The sequence below is a fragment of the Andrena cerasifolii genome, chromosome 7, assembly GCF_050908995.1.
Source record: "Andrena cerasifolii isolate SP2316 chromosome 7, iyAndCera1_principal, whole genome shotgun sequence".
Taxonomy (NCBI): Eukaryota; Metazoa; Arthropoda; class Insecta; order Hymenoptera; family Andrenidae; genus Andrena; species Andrena cerasifolii.
In genome coordinates, this window is record NC_135124.1 from 8,011,097 (window position 1) to 8,023,856 (window position 12,760).

At 37.2% G+C, this 12,760-nt stretch overlaps 4 protein-coding genes across 5 annotated transcripts in view; all 4 read left to right on the plus strand.

Annotated features, from left to right (window-relative positions):
* The window catches only part of LOC143371409 (uncharacterized), a 173,421-nt gene extending 161,288 nt beyond the window's left edge, over positions 1-12,133 (plus strand). For both annotated transcript variants that reach the window (XM_076816559.1, XM_076816558.1), the window contains exon 5: positions 12,032-12,133. In XM_076816559.1, coding sequence (XP_076672674.1) covers positions 12,032-12,112 — 81 coding nt within the window. In that variant the 3' untranslated portion in view covers positions 12,113-12,133. The remainder of the gene's footprint in view (positions 1-12,031) is intronic.
* LOC143371186 (uncharacterized) lies at positions 2,407-7,079 on the plus strand. Its single transcript, XM_076816135.1, has 9 exons — positions 2,407-3,469; positions 3,875-3,997; positions 4,068-4,185; positions 4,805-5,066; positions 5,456-5,599; positions 5,653-5,743; positions 6,170-6,315; positions 6,677-6,812; positions 6,885-7,079. Exons 1-9 carry the CDS (start codon positions 3,314-3,316, stop codon positions 6,939-6,941), a joined length of 1,233 nt encoding a protein of 410 aa, XP_076672250.1. The 5' UTR covers positions 2,407-3,313; the 3' UTR covers positions 6,942-7,079.
* The window catches only part of LOC143371406 (mannosyl-oligosaccharide alpha-1,2-mannosidase IA-like), a 109,150-nt gene continuing 103,526 nt past the window's right edge, over positions 7,137-12,760 (plus strand). The window contains exon 1 of the mRNA XM_076816549.1: positions 7,137-7,140. The gene's annotated coding sequence lies outside the window, so the exon portion shown is untranslated. The remainder of the gene's footprint in view (positions 7,141-12,760) is intronic.
* LOC143371187 (uncharacterized) lies at positions 7,202-10,252 on the plus strand. Its single transcript, XM_076816136.1, has 3 exons — positions 7,202-7,216; positions 8,218-8,328; positions 10,014-10,252. Exons 1-3 carry the CDS (start codon positions 7,202-7,204, stop codon positions 10,200-10,202), a joined length of 315 nt encoding a protein of 104 aa, XP_076672251.1. The 3' UTR covers positions 10,203-10,252.

Here is a 12,760-nt window from a genome sequence, read left to right on the forward strand (position 1 = left end):
CAATATTTTCTATTTTCTTTGTTATTTCGACCAATTGCGTTTTTTCGAAACGACGAGACACGTCTCTTAGCAAACTAATTCTATCCTACTTCTAGCTTCTAAAAAAAAACTCGCATCGTTTGGACCACTTCTAAAAAATGTTATGCGATTTTAAAAGTTGTAAACTTTCTTTCGTCCGCCACTGTCTTCTCATAAAATAATATGATTTATCCTCTCAACATTACCAAATTGCGAGCAACAATAATAATACTACTCCGACAACATAGAAAACAAGAAACTGCTCGCCGTGTAACGTTCATAATACGGATAATCGAAGGCAGCAGGGGTAAGAAAAATCGTGCGCGTGCTTGAGCCGCCTAAGAAAGAAGGGGAGTATCAACTGTAATTTTCAAAATTCGAGCATCGATACATTTCCTTCCACCCTCTCGGACCAGACACCACGGCGACTGTCTCCCCAGAAAATTGCAACCCCTGTCAATCATCTCACCCCTCAGCCACAGTTCGCGATATTCCCCGTAAATTCAGAGAGGGTTCGCAGAGGGTATAAATTCCCGTATAAAGGTGGGGATGAATCGATCGTGCGGCAGTTGCGTTTCTGACTTCGCGCGAGGATGATGTGCGTCGGGCGATTCGACTACGCGTTCTCCAAGACGGTGCTAGTGCTGGTGGATGGGTGGCTGAGTTCCTATCCACAGAATTCGCATGTGTCTGGTCTTCGTCATCTATTTCGTGCTGGTGATTAGTGCACTTCCCTATATACTGTCTACCCAGACACGTGTCGCGAGAAAGCGAGCTATCTAATCGGACGTTGCTTCCAGTTGGCGTTGTTTGCCTGTTGTTCTCCTGCGACTCCTGTCCATCATTTTCCCGCGTATGACCGGGGTTTGTCAAATGAACCAGCTCCCACATCTGCGTCAGCACTGCAAGTTACCTTCTCACTATGTACATCGCTCTGGTGGCCGCAAATTTTTCACGATTGGACCGCCCAGGTGATAGAGATATTCGCCAAGATTCAAGTCAACTGGGAATTGTTATAGGACGATAGGGACAGTGTCGAGGTACTTCAGTTAATACGTAATTAACGCGAGGATATATTCCGGATGTTTAACTAACCCGTTGGTGTGCTGTGGATTCAATGAGTGCGTGTCGAGTAGTGTAGTTGACGAGTGAGCCTGTAAGGATTCCGCACACAGTGCGCGGTTCAGTGTTTGAATCTCAGCATCGACACGGTTAATGTAGTCAAGATTGGCGTGAAAGAAAGAGTTAAAGTGTTATGAATTTGTTGCAAGTTCCACCCCTTTGTGTTTGGATTGTATCAAACACATCAACGCGACGTAACGGCGGGAATCATCAAATTCTAGCAAACATATTGATTTCAATTATGGTCCGCACCGCGAGTATCGTGATAATAATACCGGCAGTGTTTGGTTGCAGGCGTTACCTAATTCCACGCAAATTTTCCAGCCGGATTTCGTGTCGAAGCACAATATCGAGTAGCGAATGTACTTTTACTGTGTGGTTTTTACGTCGGTGGCCGTGTTCAGCGTGATTTTCGTTGTCGTATTGACCGAAACCACCTTTCTATTCGTATCAGAACATGTATGTGGATTATTCGAAATCGAGGGGTAAGAAACAAGCATAACGTATTATTAAGCTATAGCGTGTTTTGAAACTGTTGTTCGGTGAACACGAATTTGCAAACAACATTTTAGGTGACATGCATGTTTCTGAATATAAGTAAATGTTTCGCATTTCTTTAATCTCTTAGCTGCGGCTAAACGTTCCGCGGAACTGTAACTCTGTACGGCAAAGTTCTAACGACAAAGTGAGCGTACCTACCGTTTAGATAGATGACATTCGCGAAAGCCACTATAATCCGTTCGACGAGTCGATTCACCCGTGTGGATATTTTGTAATTTTTTTGTAGAAAATTATTACGTTTATAATAAAATTACAATCGACATACGAGAAGCGTTTTTTAAAAAGTTGTTTTGGGGTGAACACTGTCATTCGGTACCAGATTATCTAAAATACAAGAAGTAAAAAAACATTTTCGTTAGTATATTAATGCATCCTCTGATTCACGGAGGGAATTTCCGAAATATTGATTAGAAACAAAATGGCGGCTATTTAAAGTTGACGTCCTGATTTTTTCGCGCAAAAATCACATTTTTCAAAAAAAAAAACTCTTTTCGGCCTGTCGATACAGTACCTATGCCTGTTGGTAATGAAATGCCTCGCTAATTTTTTTATCCTCACGCTAAAAATTTTTTAACACACCAAACTGTGTTTTGGCGGGCTTATAAACCAAAAAAGACTCCCTGATAATCAATTTTTGTCAATGGTACTGAAATCTTAATAGTCGTAATTCAAGTAAAAGCTTTCGACAATTAAGATTAAAGCTAACCTTTGTAAAGTATCGAATGAGTACTTCAATATTATATTTCTCCATTTAGCATCGTTATCGAGAGTAATTATACTCCCATATTACAAAATAAATTACATTTGCATGATATGAATTTATATATTGCAGTATATTAATGAATACGAGGTGACTAGTCCGTCCTTTAGAGGGTTAATTATAATCAAAATTTCTCGCAATTAATCATGGACCAAATAACACAACTAGCCTGGCAATACGTATCAATTGTGTTTACTAATAATTAAATTTAAAAAGTTTAAAAACTCACCGCTTCCGGTTTCAGTAATTCATTCAGAATGCCCTGGATTTCAATGCATGCTAATGAGAACAACTTTCCTTGGTACTGATAACTCAGTAATGCTCAACATGCACATCGTGACATCTTCCTCGAAACAAGAATACGAAACTTTACTTGAACAAAATACAAAATGTGATATTTGATCTACTATCTAAGCACTTGAACATAAAGAACGAATAAAATACTCCATCGACAACGACCGTAGCAAAATATGTATCTTCACTACTTGCTTCCTCGATGACCGGTGAGCCAGTGAGTGTAAAGAAAACGCGCCAACCGCGCGAAAGCTAAAAGAAAATTGCAAGTATCGGAAAATATCAGCTTTTTCCATTCTGGTGCCACAATATGGATAGTTCTATATATTATCAAGATATTACCGTTCTTTCTTTTCACCCCTGTAGACTTGCACCCTGTTCTTATGTTATTCTGCCTGTCAATCATTCGCCCCCAACGCTACAGTCGCCTCAAAATCCTTCGTGCAATTTTAGAAGAGAAATAAAACAACTGTTTATCGAACAACACATAGTGGAGGGGAGAACAAACTGTCACGTAGCGATACCTGATCGCAGAAGCGTCTTGACTGTTCTACAGCGATGAACTTCATCGGGAGTCACTACTACAAACTGAATTTAATATTACTGGCGATTGTCGGACTTCGAAATTTCGATGGCCGAACACGATTCGTTATATGGACGCAAATGCGTCTCGCGACTTGTTATATCCTTTTCTTCTCGGTGGTGTTCTTTCAGGTACGTTTCAGTTTTCCTTTCATGTACCGCGGAAGACCATTTTTGTTTTGTAGTCTGCCATAGAAACTTTAACAAGTATTCAATTTTCTAGTCAGATTTAAAAGCAGCCCGCGTTAAAACGCTGTACTAATTACTGTTTATTTTATTCCTCTCTGTTTAGATTCGTTTTTTTATTGTTGTAGTTCTAAGAGAATTGATCGCGAGTGAAGTATACTTTTCGAATTATTCCTCTATATGTCTCGAAGAGTACGATTTCTGTGTTAATCTGAATTATCTTGTACAATCTGAAACTATCTCGTACATTCGTCGGTTAGAATTAATTAGATTCAAATGATTTGGGAAATCAATGGGAAATTAATGTAATGCCCTGATTATTTATATACGCACGGTGGACAATATTTTCAGTTAGCAAGAATATTCACTGATCCAAAGACAGACATCGACGTGTCATTAAAAGTGTGCTCGTATATGTTTCCATGGATATTAGTGACTGTTAGGTACTGTAGCTGTCACAGGCATATCCACGATGTAAGTTGCTAGTAAAGAGAAAGAATGGAGCTCCTGGAACTGTCTTTGTAATTGTTGTTCGCGACGACAGATAGAGAAGATTTTCGAGCACATCGCTGATGACTGGAGATCGTTGAAGAGCGACGAGGAAATTGAGATAGTACGACAGTATGCAAATAACAGCAGAATCTTTATAATTATCATCGCAGGTGTGAATTAAATTAATTAAATCTGTTGCACATGCTTGAACAAGCTTACGTATTATTGTGATTGCACTTAAATTCAATTATTTCTAATCACTTTTAATTAATAAGTCCTCCACGTTTGTAGCCCCTTTTTTTATACACCACGATTGGGTTTCTGTCAAGTTATTTTTAAAAAAATGAATCACCGACAGTGCAATTTCTATTTTTCTGAGTGTTTGAGCATTATTGGTGCAATTTGTCTACTGATGGAATGAATAAAAAGTAACAAACAATTCTTAATAAGTACATAAATACATAATCACACTTTTTACAAATAGAACACTTTTCTATTCCAAGCAGACATAACTTGATAGTTTTTAAAAGGTTCTGTTTTTTATATACGTTTATCATTTCTATAAATGGACAAAAGACATGTCGAAGTGCCACTTTAGAATTGATTGCTTTTCAAACTTTTCATTCCTTTTTATAAATTCTAGCAAGTAATCAAATTCATAGCTGTGATTCTAAAACACTCTGCGCAACATCATTTACCTCGTAATAACGTTGCTTTTAAAACTTGACGAAACGTAAGTATTTCCATTAAGCGTGCCATCCAAATGCCCTCGATTTTCGATGATTTCAGTTTGTATGTACAGCACGACACTGTTAGTCGTCGCAGGGTACGTTTCGCCTACTTTGCTCGACATCGTCATTCCCTTGAACGAGTCACGCCCAAAGGAACTTTTCTTGTTCATGGAATATTTCGTCGACGGGAAAAAGTACTTTCATTACATCGTCGCGCACATTAGCGTGTCGAGTTTTCTCGAGGTAACCGCACTCCTCACTACTGAATCGTTGAACATAGTTAACGTGCAGCACGTTTGTGGAATACTCAAAGTCACTAGGTAAGAACTTGATGGTTAAAAACACATCATCATTCCGCCGTGCTGCAGCCCTCAAGTCCTTTTAGACCCAATGACATTCTAATTTCTCTAAAACTGCCCCAGTTTTGAAAAAAAAAATGTAAGAAAGTTGTTACTGAATAAATAGTATCTGTGCCTTTCCCGCTCCTTAGTACTGTGTTAAACGTAGGTATAGCTAAACTGAAGGCCGTATCATGGTTAACCGAGCACCATGGAAATTTCCTTCGAAGATCCCAAGTTACGAAGGAATTGAAATCCCTCCGACATTATTTTTGATAAATACGGTCAATATTTTTATACTTAAAATAGGCGCACTCACATAGATTAATTGGAATTTCTTGAATGCAATATTCGTTGTTGTGATTTTGCAGCTACAGGTTGGAGCACTCGTTGGATCCTTTATTCTCGCGAGAGTCTAGAGACAATGACGAAGTTTATACGAGGCTCGTAGAAGCTGTGAATATACAAAGAAGAGCTTACAAGTTGGTACTAAATTTGCAGAAATTTCAATGCGGGTAAAATTTTGTTACTGTTCATGCCCAAGATAAGTTAGTCTCTTCTGTTAAAGCTATACAGAGCTTTGGTGCGCGTTTTCAGCGTTCCCTGACTTGTGTCTGTTAGTACTTGGAGTGTCTTCTGTCAGCATAAATTTGTTTCGCGTGAGTAATGCCAGTTTTCTTATAGTTTCGGTATTGAAATCAGTTATGAGAAGCAATTAGTTCCACTTATATAAAGCAATATCGATTCTCTGTTTGAATAACAATCAGAGATCTTCTATTTGAACTGGAATATTTAGAAATTGATTTCTTGCAGATTTAATAAGAAAACTGTTATCTGTTTTATCAAACACCTGCACTTCATTTAACGATGGGAGTATATTGGAAATTTTCTTATTATGTAAAGCGAAAGAAAATTATTTACGATACCCTTAAATTGCTTTTACGGCGAACTGTTCAGTGGACGAATGCCACAAGTGTATTGCATAATCGATTAACTGGTTTGTAATACTTTCTTTTAGTAATAATTTCTTTTAATAATTCTTTTAGTTCGTGCAATTTGTTGCATTAAATCCCCTTGTATCATAGTTATTTCAAGCGACAAGAGCGACGAAGAAAATGGCTGAACTTATTAGGTGTAGCTTATTTGTCTCGATTCATTTTTTTTACATGTTCATCGTGAACTATGGTGGGCAATTGATAATGAACCACTGTGCCGAGATTTTTGAGAAAACGTAAGTTGCCTTTAAATTATTCAAAATATAAGTTTGATTATTATTGTTCTCAATAGAAATACATAGCATATCAAATCTAATAGCAACGGATGTAAAATATCAGATATAAATTATGTGGATAAATATTTATATCTGTATATGATATAGCTATTTGCACACGCCTATAAGTAGCTTAAATACTAGATTCTTCCAATCACATCAGTACTGATCTATTTTTAAGATTTTCCACCTTTTAAACTTTTTTTCTAACGAACAAGATACTTAATAAGAATTCATAATACAGAGTCTGACTTAACGTTTACCATATCTACTCGACTTCTATGAGCACAATCTGAGATTAAATATTTACCTGTGTTCATAGATACTTCATTCCATGGTATCAGGCTCCCCTACGAATACAGAAGCACCTTTTATTCATATCCCAACGAAGTTGTAGAAATCTGCATATGACGCGCATCGGCTATCTATTCGTTCCGTCGCTCGAAGGTTTCCATTTGGTAACGCACAATAATCCCAATTGTGAGAGAGTTTAGGTCAAAGCGCGATGAAAATCAGGCGTTCTGTTACAGCTTGTTAAAGCGTCGCTGTCCTACTTCACGGTAATGTACTCTTCCAGTAAAGAATGAAAACCTTCAGTACCTACGATTTACAACCTGCAACGTGATGGAAGAACATGTCAAACAAAAGCGTAATTCGCGTAGCAAGTAGCATTCAGAGAACAGCGTAGATTTGTATTATGCTGGACACGTATGTAGAATTTATTAATAAAAAGGACCTAATGCTGACGTATCGTAATTTAATGTTCGAATTATTTTCTTCGATATCGCAGTTTTATCCGATATTATATTTCGATAAATTGCGGGATACTCTGGTAGCGGGACCCCACATGCACGTGCCTACTGTGAGCACTTTTATTGACGAATATTAATAAAGAACTGAAATTTCAGTTAATATTTTATTATGATTAAGTAGGCAAATATTCGAATACCAGAGAATTCGAATATTCGAATTATCTATGTATTCAAATATTTGCATACCAGAGAATTCGAATTTGTGATTCGAATATTCGAATTATCTAAGTATTCAAATATTCGAATACCAGAGAATTCGAATTTGAGATTCGAATATTCGAATTATCTAAGTATTCAGATATTCGAATACCACAGAATTCGAACTTGAGATTCGAATATTCGAATTATCTAAGTATTCAAATATTCGAGTACCAGAGAATTCGAATTTGAGATTCGAATATTCGAATTATCTAAGTATTCGAATATTCAGTTACCAGAGAATTCGAATTTTAGATTCGAATATTCGAATATTCGTTATACTAACGAGGGTAGAAATAAAAATATTATATTTCCTCAAAATCGTTTATGGGGTTTTAGTTTTCTACAAAAAACTCTGCTTATACTGTTTGTTACCCGCTTATGACAGGGTACGGGTGGGCCTAGAGCAGAGTGCCTTTGGCCAACTGAGTCAGGGTTGTCCACTTATTATTATTATTAGAATAATAATTTTAATAACTCATGGTTGCTTTCGTTTCAAATGTATAAATTTACCAAAGATTAATAAAGTTCCAAATAATTGTAAAGGCCAATATGAAAAGAATTTCACGGTAAAGTGTGAACAAACATTTCATGTTCAGATTCTTATTCGATACAATCCGAAATTCGATCGCTCCGAATATTCAAATACTCCTGATTATTCGAATATTCGAATATTCAATTAGCAAAACAGTCAAGCTTCGATGTACACTCTGGTTAACGCCTTCCTGAGTTTACCAAGAAAACTTTTTCCAGCTACACATTCACAGTCAGACGTTCCATAGGTAAGCACAATAAAAGCTCAGGATTAACGTAGAGAGTAATCTAACTTGTAACATTTGATGCAGAATAGTAGAACAAAGGAACATCACCTTACATTTCTCCACTCCGTCGTATTGTATCCCCAGCTGTTACCAAGTTGCGGCGTAATATAAACAACAGCTTCCACGTTTTGTTGGAAAATTCTATTCCCACAATTTGTATCCTCTTCTGCTTCGAAACTTCGTGCCACCCTTGCAAGTGCAAGTACACCGTGTGCTCCCCAAGAAGCGCACCGTTCAATAATTCCAGCATGAGTGGAAGGGAATTTTCTGCCAACTTTGCTCGCACCTCCATAAAACATATTATACCCCTCGTGTTTCCCCAAGTGTCAATCATCCCCCCTCCCCCCATTACCGCGTAAACGCAGGTAATTTCTCAATGACCACCTACGGCACGCTACTTCGCGGCACTGTCACCTTACCTCGTATCGACGTATCGACCAAAAAGGGAAGAGAATATGAGAAAAATTGAGAAAATTCACCGGTGGGGAGACGCACGTCTCGCGTCAGTCGTGTTTCAGCTGTCTTGCGGATATGGACTTACAGAATATCCCCAATTATTCGATCCTTCGTTTCTTCTGGTTGTTCACTGGTCTGTCTACAGAAAAGACAAGGGTACACGTGCGCGTCCAACAGTGCTTTATTCTTATCTGTATATTGTCCGTAATTTTTGCGCAGGTACAGTTGTCGACGATTTACAGTATTTCTTCGTACCCGTTGAATTTATTTGCTTCTCGTGAGTACTTCCGACTCTTTCAGTGTGGGCAGTTCATTACACACGAGTTCAATTACGTGTACTGCATGAAGATCGCCACGTATATCATGCCGAATGTAGTGTACCTTGTAAAGTACGCGGCTTTCATTATATACCCGGACCAAGTAAGCCTGCGTACAGCTGGAAAAGTACACCGTGTATTTGTGTCTATAAATTACAACTGCGTTTTCTATTACGACGAATTTTTATGCTGGAAATTAAATGGAAAATTAAAGAAGTTAGGGGCTGGCGATACCTGTAGTCAGAACTATTGGTTACAGCATTTCAAGGTCATTGACCCTTTGCACTTCGACTGACTCACTGCTCGATCACAGAGACTTTTCTTACTCAACTCAGCATCGAACTTATTAATTGCAGAAGTTTCGATTGCGATAAAATATAGCAGAATAATTTCAAAACCAGTACTTCAATTAATTCTTCGAAATCAATATGTAACGTGCTTTGTAACAATGGCGCACTCAGGATTCAATCTTAGGGGGAGCCGAGTTGAACGGATAAATATATTTTTAATGGAAATTCAATAAACTTCATTGGGTGATTATACAAACTTATTTGAAGAATAAAATCCAGTTTTCTTCTGCTTTTACAAAGCCCCTTGTTCGGGGGCCTTGATCCCCCCTCTGGGTGCGCCACTGCTTCGTAAACTCTGATATGGCTGTGGGGTATATTTAGAGTGCAAAGGGTTACGTACCCTTGTAGTATAATTCATCTGCCAAATTCAGATTTTTACAGAATTTCCAAGAGGAATGTATGGCAAAACGATTTTTACAGTTTCAAAGGGTAATGGACTGGATACGGTACGACTGGGATAACTACAGCAAAAAAGAAGAACAAGAAATAATGACGAAACACACCAAAACAGGAAAATCCATCGTTATAGTGTTTACAAGTTAGACTATCTCACATACGTTACATGCTCCACTGCGTTAACAATCGCCGAAACAGAATTTTATGTTTCCAGCAGTCATATATGTGTCTCTAGCCGCTTTTATCGTAGTCCCGTACATGCCACGAATTCTCGATATCGTAATGGCTGCGAATGAAACGCATCTATACAGACTACCAGTCCCCGTAGAATATTTCGTTAACCCTGACAAATATTTCCACTTGATCCTACTGCACATCGATGTGTGTCAGTTTCTTGGAGCGAGTGTCGTGATCGCCACCGAAACCACCACCCTGATGAGCGTGCAACACGCTTGCGGATTATTTGACCTAGTCAGGTATATTTCGATTGTTTATTAAACAGAATGGGTTGTTTTCATTCTGCGATAGAGCAATCGTTGGTATCGATTTCAGTGAGTTTCTTTACGGACACGTTGCACGAATAACTGTCTGGGTGCAGGTTTACTTGAATGAAATATTATAAAAAATGTGGTAGTTTCAGTAAGTCTGACGAAGATTCGTGTATGCAGACTTTTGTAACTAACTGTATATATTTTAAATAATACTGTATACCTGTATGGCACTTATAGGTATCTAATATAAGAAATCTTTTCCTTTTTTTCTCTGAAACCTTCGTTTTCGGGAATATCGATCTTCAAGTTCGTTTGCCGTATTTAATTACGTCTTCTTCAAATGTTCATAATGAGTTTTCGTAAAGAGCGGTTTGCAATAATATTCTGTTTTTTTTTTATTATTATTAATACATTATATTACCCCACGAAACCACTGCTGTTATATAATTAAATTATGCAATGATTATCTTTACCCTGAGATATAAACAGTAAAGGGTAGATTTTCATTGGGAAGAAACAATTATCTGTAATTCACACCTCGAAGAATACTCGATGACTCTTGTATAAATATGACGGTTTAAATTTACAGCTACCATGTCCATGTCACAGTAGAAGATACGATTTTACTTTACAAGGATCAGTTGCTCATACATGAGAGGATAAAGACTGTAGCACAAATACATTACAGAGCGATTAGGTCGGTATAAAATTTTTTATGAAACAGTTATTCGTCTTATTCCTTACTTTTTGCTTTAACTTGTAATTGTTCAGTATGAATCACAGCTTTTATTTTATTTGTGAGTGATTCAAGAACTACTTACAATGCATTATTTTACACGTACTTGATAACGAATAATTGTTTCTTAATGTTGAAGCTTCACGAACCTCCTAAATGTTTCGTTCTCGCAGCATTATATGATGTTGCTTGCTATAGGCGAGCTTTCATTGATTCTGAATTTGTATCTAGTAAGTAATACAATTTATCCAATTTCTAAATAATGATAAAATTTCTTCAACACCGACTTCGCGTACTTTTATACATTTTATTAATGAAACACATGAGAAGCAATTCCCATTTGTACTCTGGATTTTAAAGTGATTCGATGCTTCGTATTGTTCAGGTTGCACAGTCATTATTGTATACTGGTTATTCGGAAGAATTATTTGTATCAGCAGTATTGATCATCTGTGTCTTATTGTACGGATACTGTTGTACTTACATGGGGCAGCAAGTCATAAACCAATGCCATGACGTTTTCCTTAAAACGTGAGTAAAGTGTGTAATAAGTAAACGGGCCCAATGTTTGCACTTCTAAGGGAGAATTACACACTGTTGGGCCGAAAAATAGGTAATTCTTTGTGAATTTTTTATACAAAAACGGCTCGGAAAATTAATTTGGGGTTTGGCGGGCTGTTTTATTGCACCTTGAACTATTGTTCTGAATTTTTGTGCGAAGAATTACCTATTTTTCGGTCTAACAAGGCGCAATCCCCCGTTAACACATGATGGGAATATCGAGCAAAAGTGAGGTGTCCAAAGCGCATGCGCGAGTTTCACTACTGGTCAATACTCCTGCACTCACATTGTCCTTCTATGTAAAGAATATTTCCTTAAGTTTTATAGTCACATTCATTTTTACTCTGTTCACAATTTTAATGTAAATTAAATGGTTATTTCTGAACGCGTCATTGAACACCGTGAAATCTCATATAAGAGAGATTAACGCCATTGGGAAAATATTTTATCATACTGTTATAGCACTACTAATTAATAATAGTTTAACATTGAAAAGCTCATTCTATGATCTATGAAATATTCTCTTTCGTGTTTCCCAGATACGACACACGATGGTACTTAGCACCCTTACCAGTTCAGAAATTACTTGTGCTCGTGTTGAATTGGTGCAAGAAAAGTAGCTGCCTCTTGACTGGCGGTATAATTGTAGCCTCGTTCGAGACACTTTTATCGGTAACGGAGTTACTGATAACATTAATCTGTGGAGAATATATTAACCTCCATCAATTATTCAAGCCGAACCATCTTTTGTTTTAGGTAATAAACACGTCGTTGTCGTACTTTGCAGTTCTATGGTCTATAAAGTGATTCGAAATTCGCGGTGGCAATATTTTAAGAATCACGAGAACCATAATGTAATTAATTACCAAGTACTGAATCAATTATCGTTGGTTGTAGTTTTTCGATGGTAATTTGTGTACTATCAATCATCGGGCGTTTATTAAGTATGTAAGAATAAATATAATCCTCGATTAAAAAGACAATTACGGTGGCTTTCGTAATCTGAAATTTATTGAAAATTTTGAAAAGTGATTTAATCTACCGTATTCTCCGCGAAAAATTGAAAAATTTCTTGAACTTTTTTATGCCTTTCATAATGTTTAATAGCAATAACGAGAGTGCGCTTAACACACTGGAGAATGTAGGTACCTAGAAGGTATGCTAAAAAAATGATGCTTTCAAATAATGAATTATTTTAATACGAACATAACTATTTATAATACTTGTGGTATTGGTATCTATTGAACCCATGCGGAAAACGCGCATAG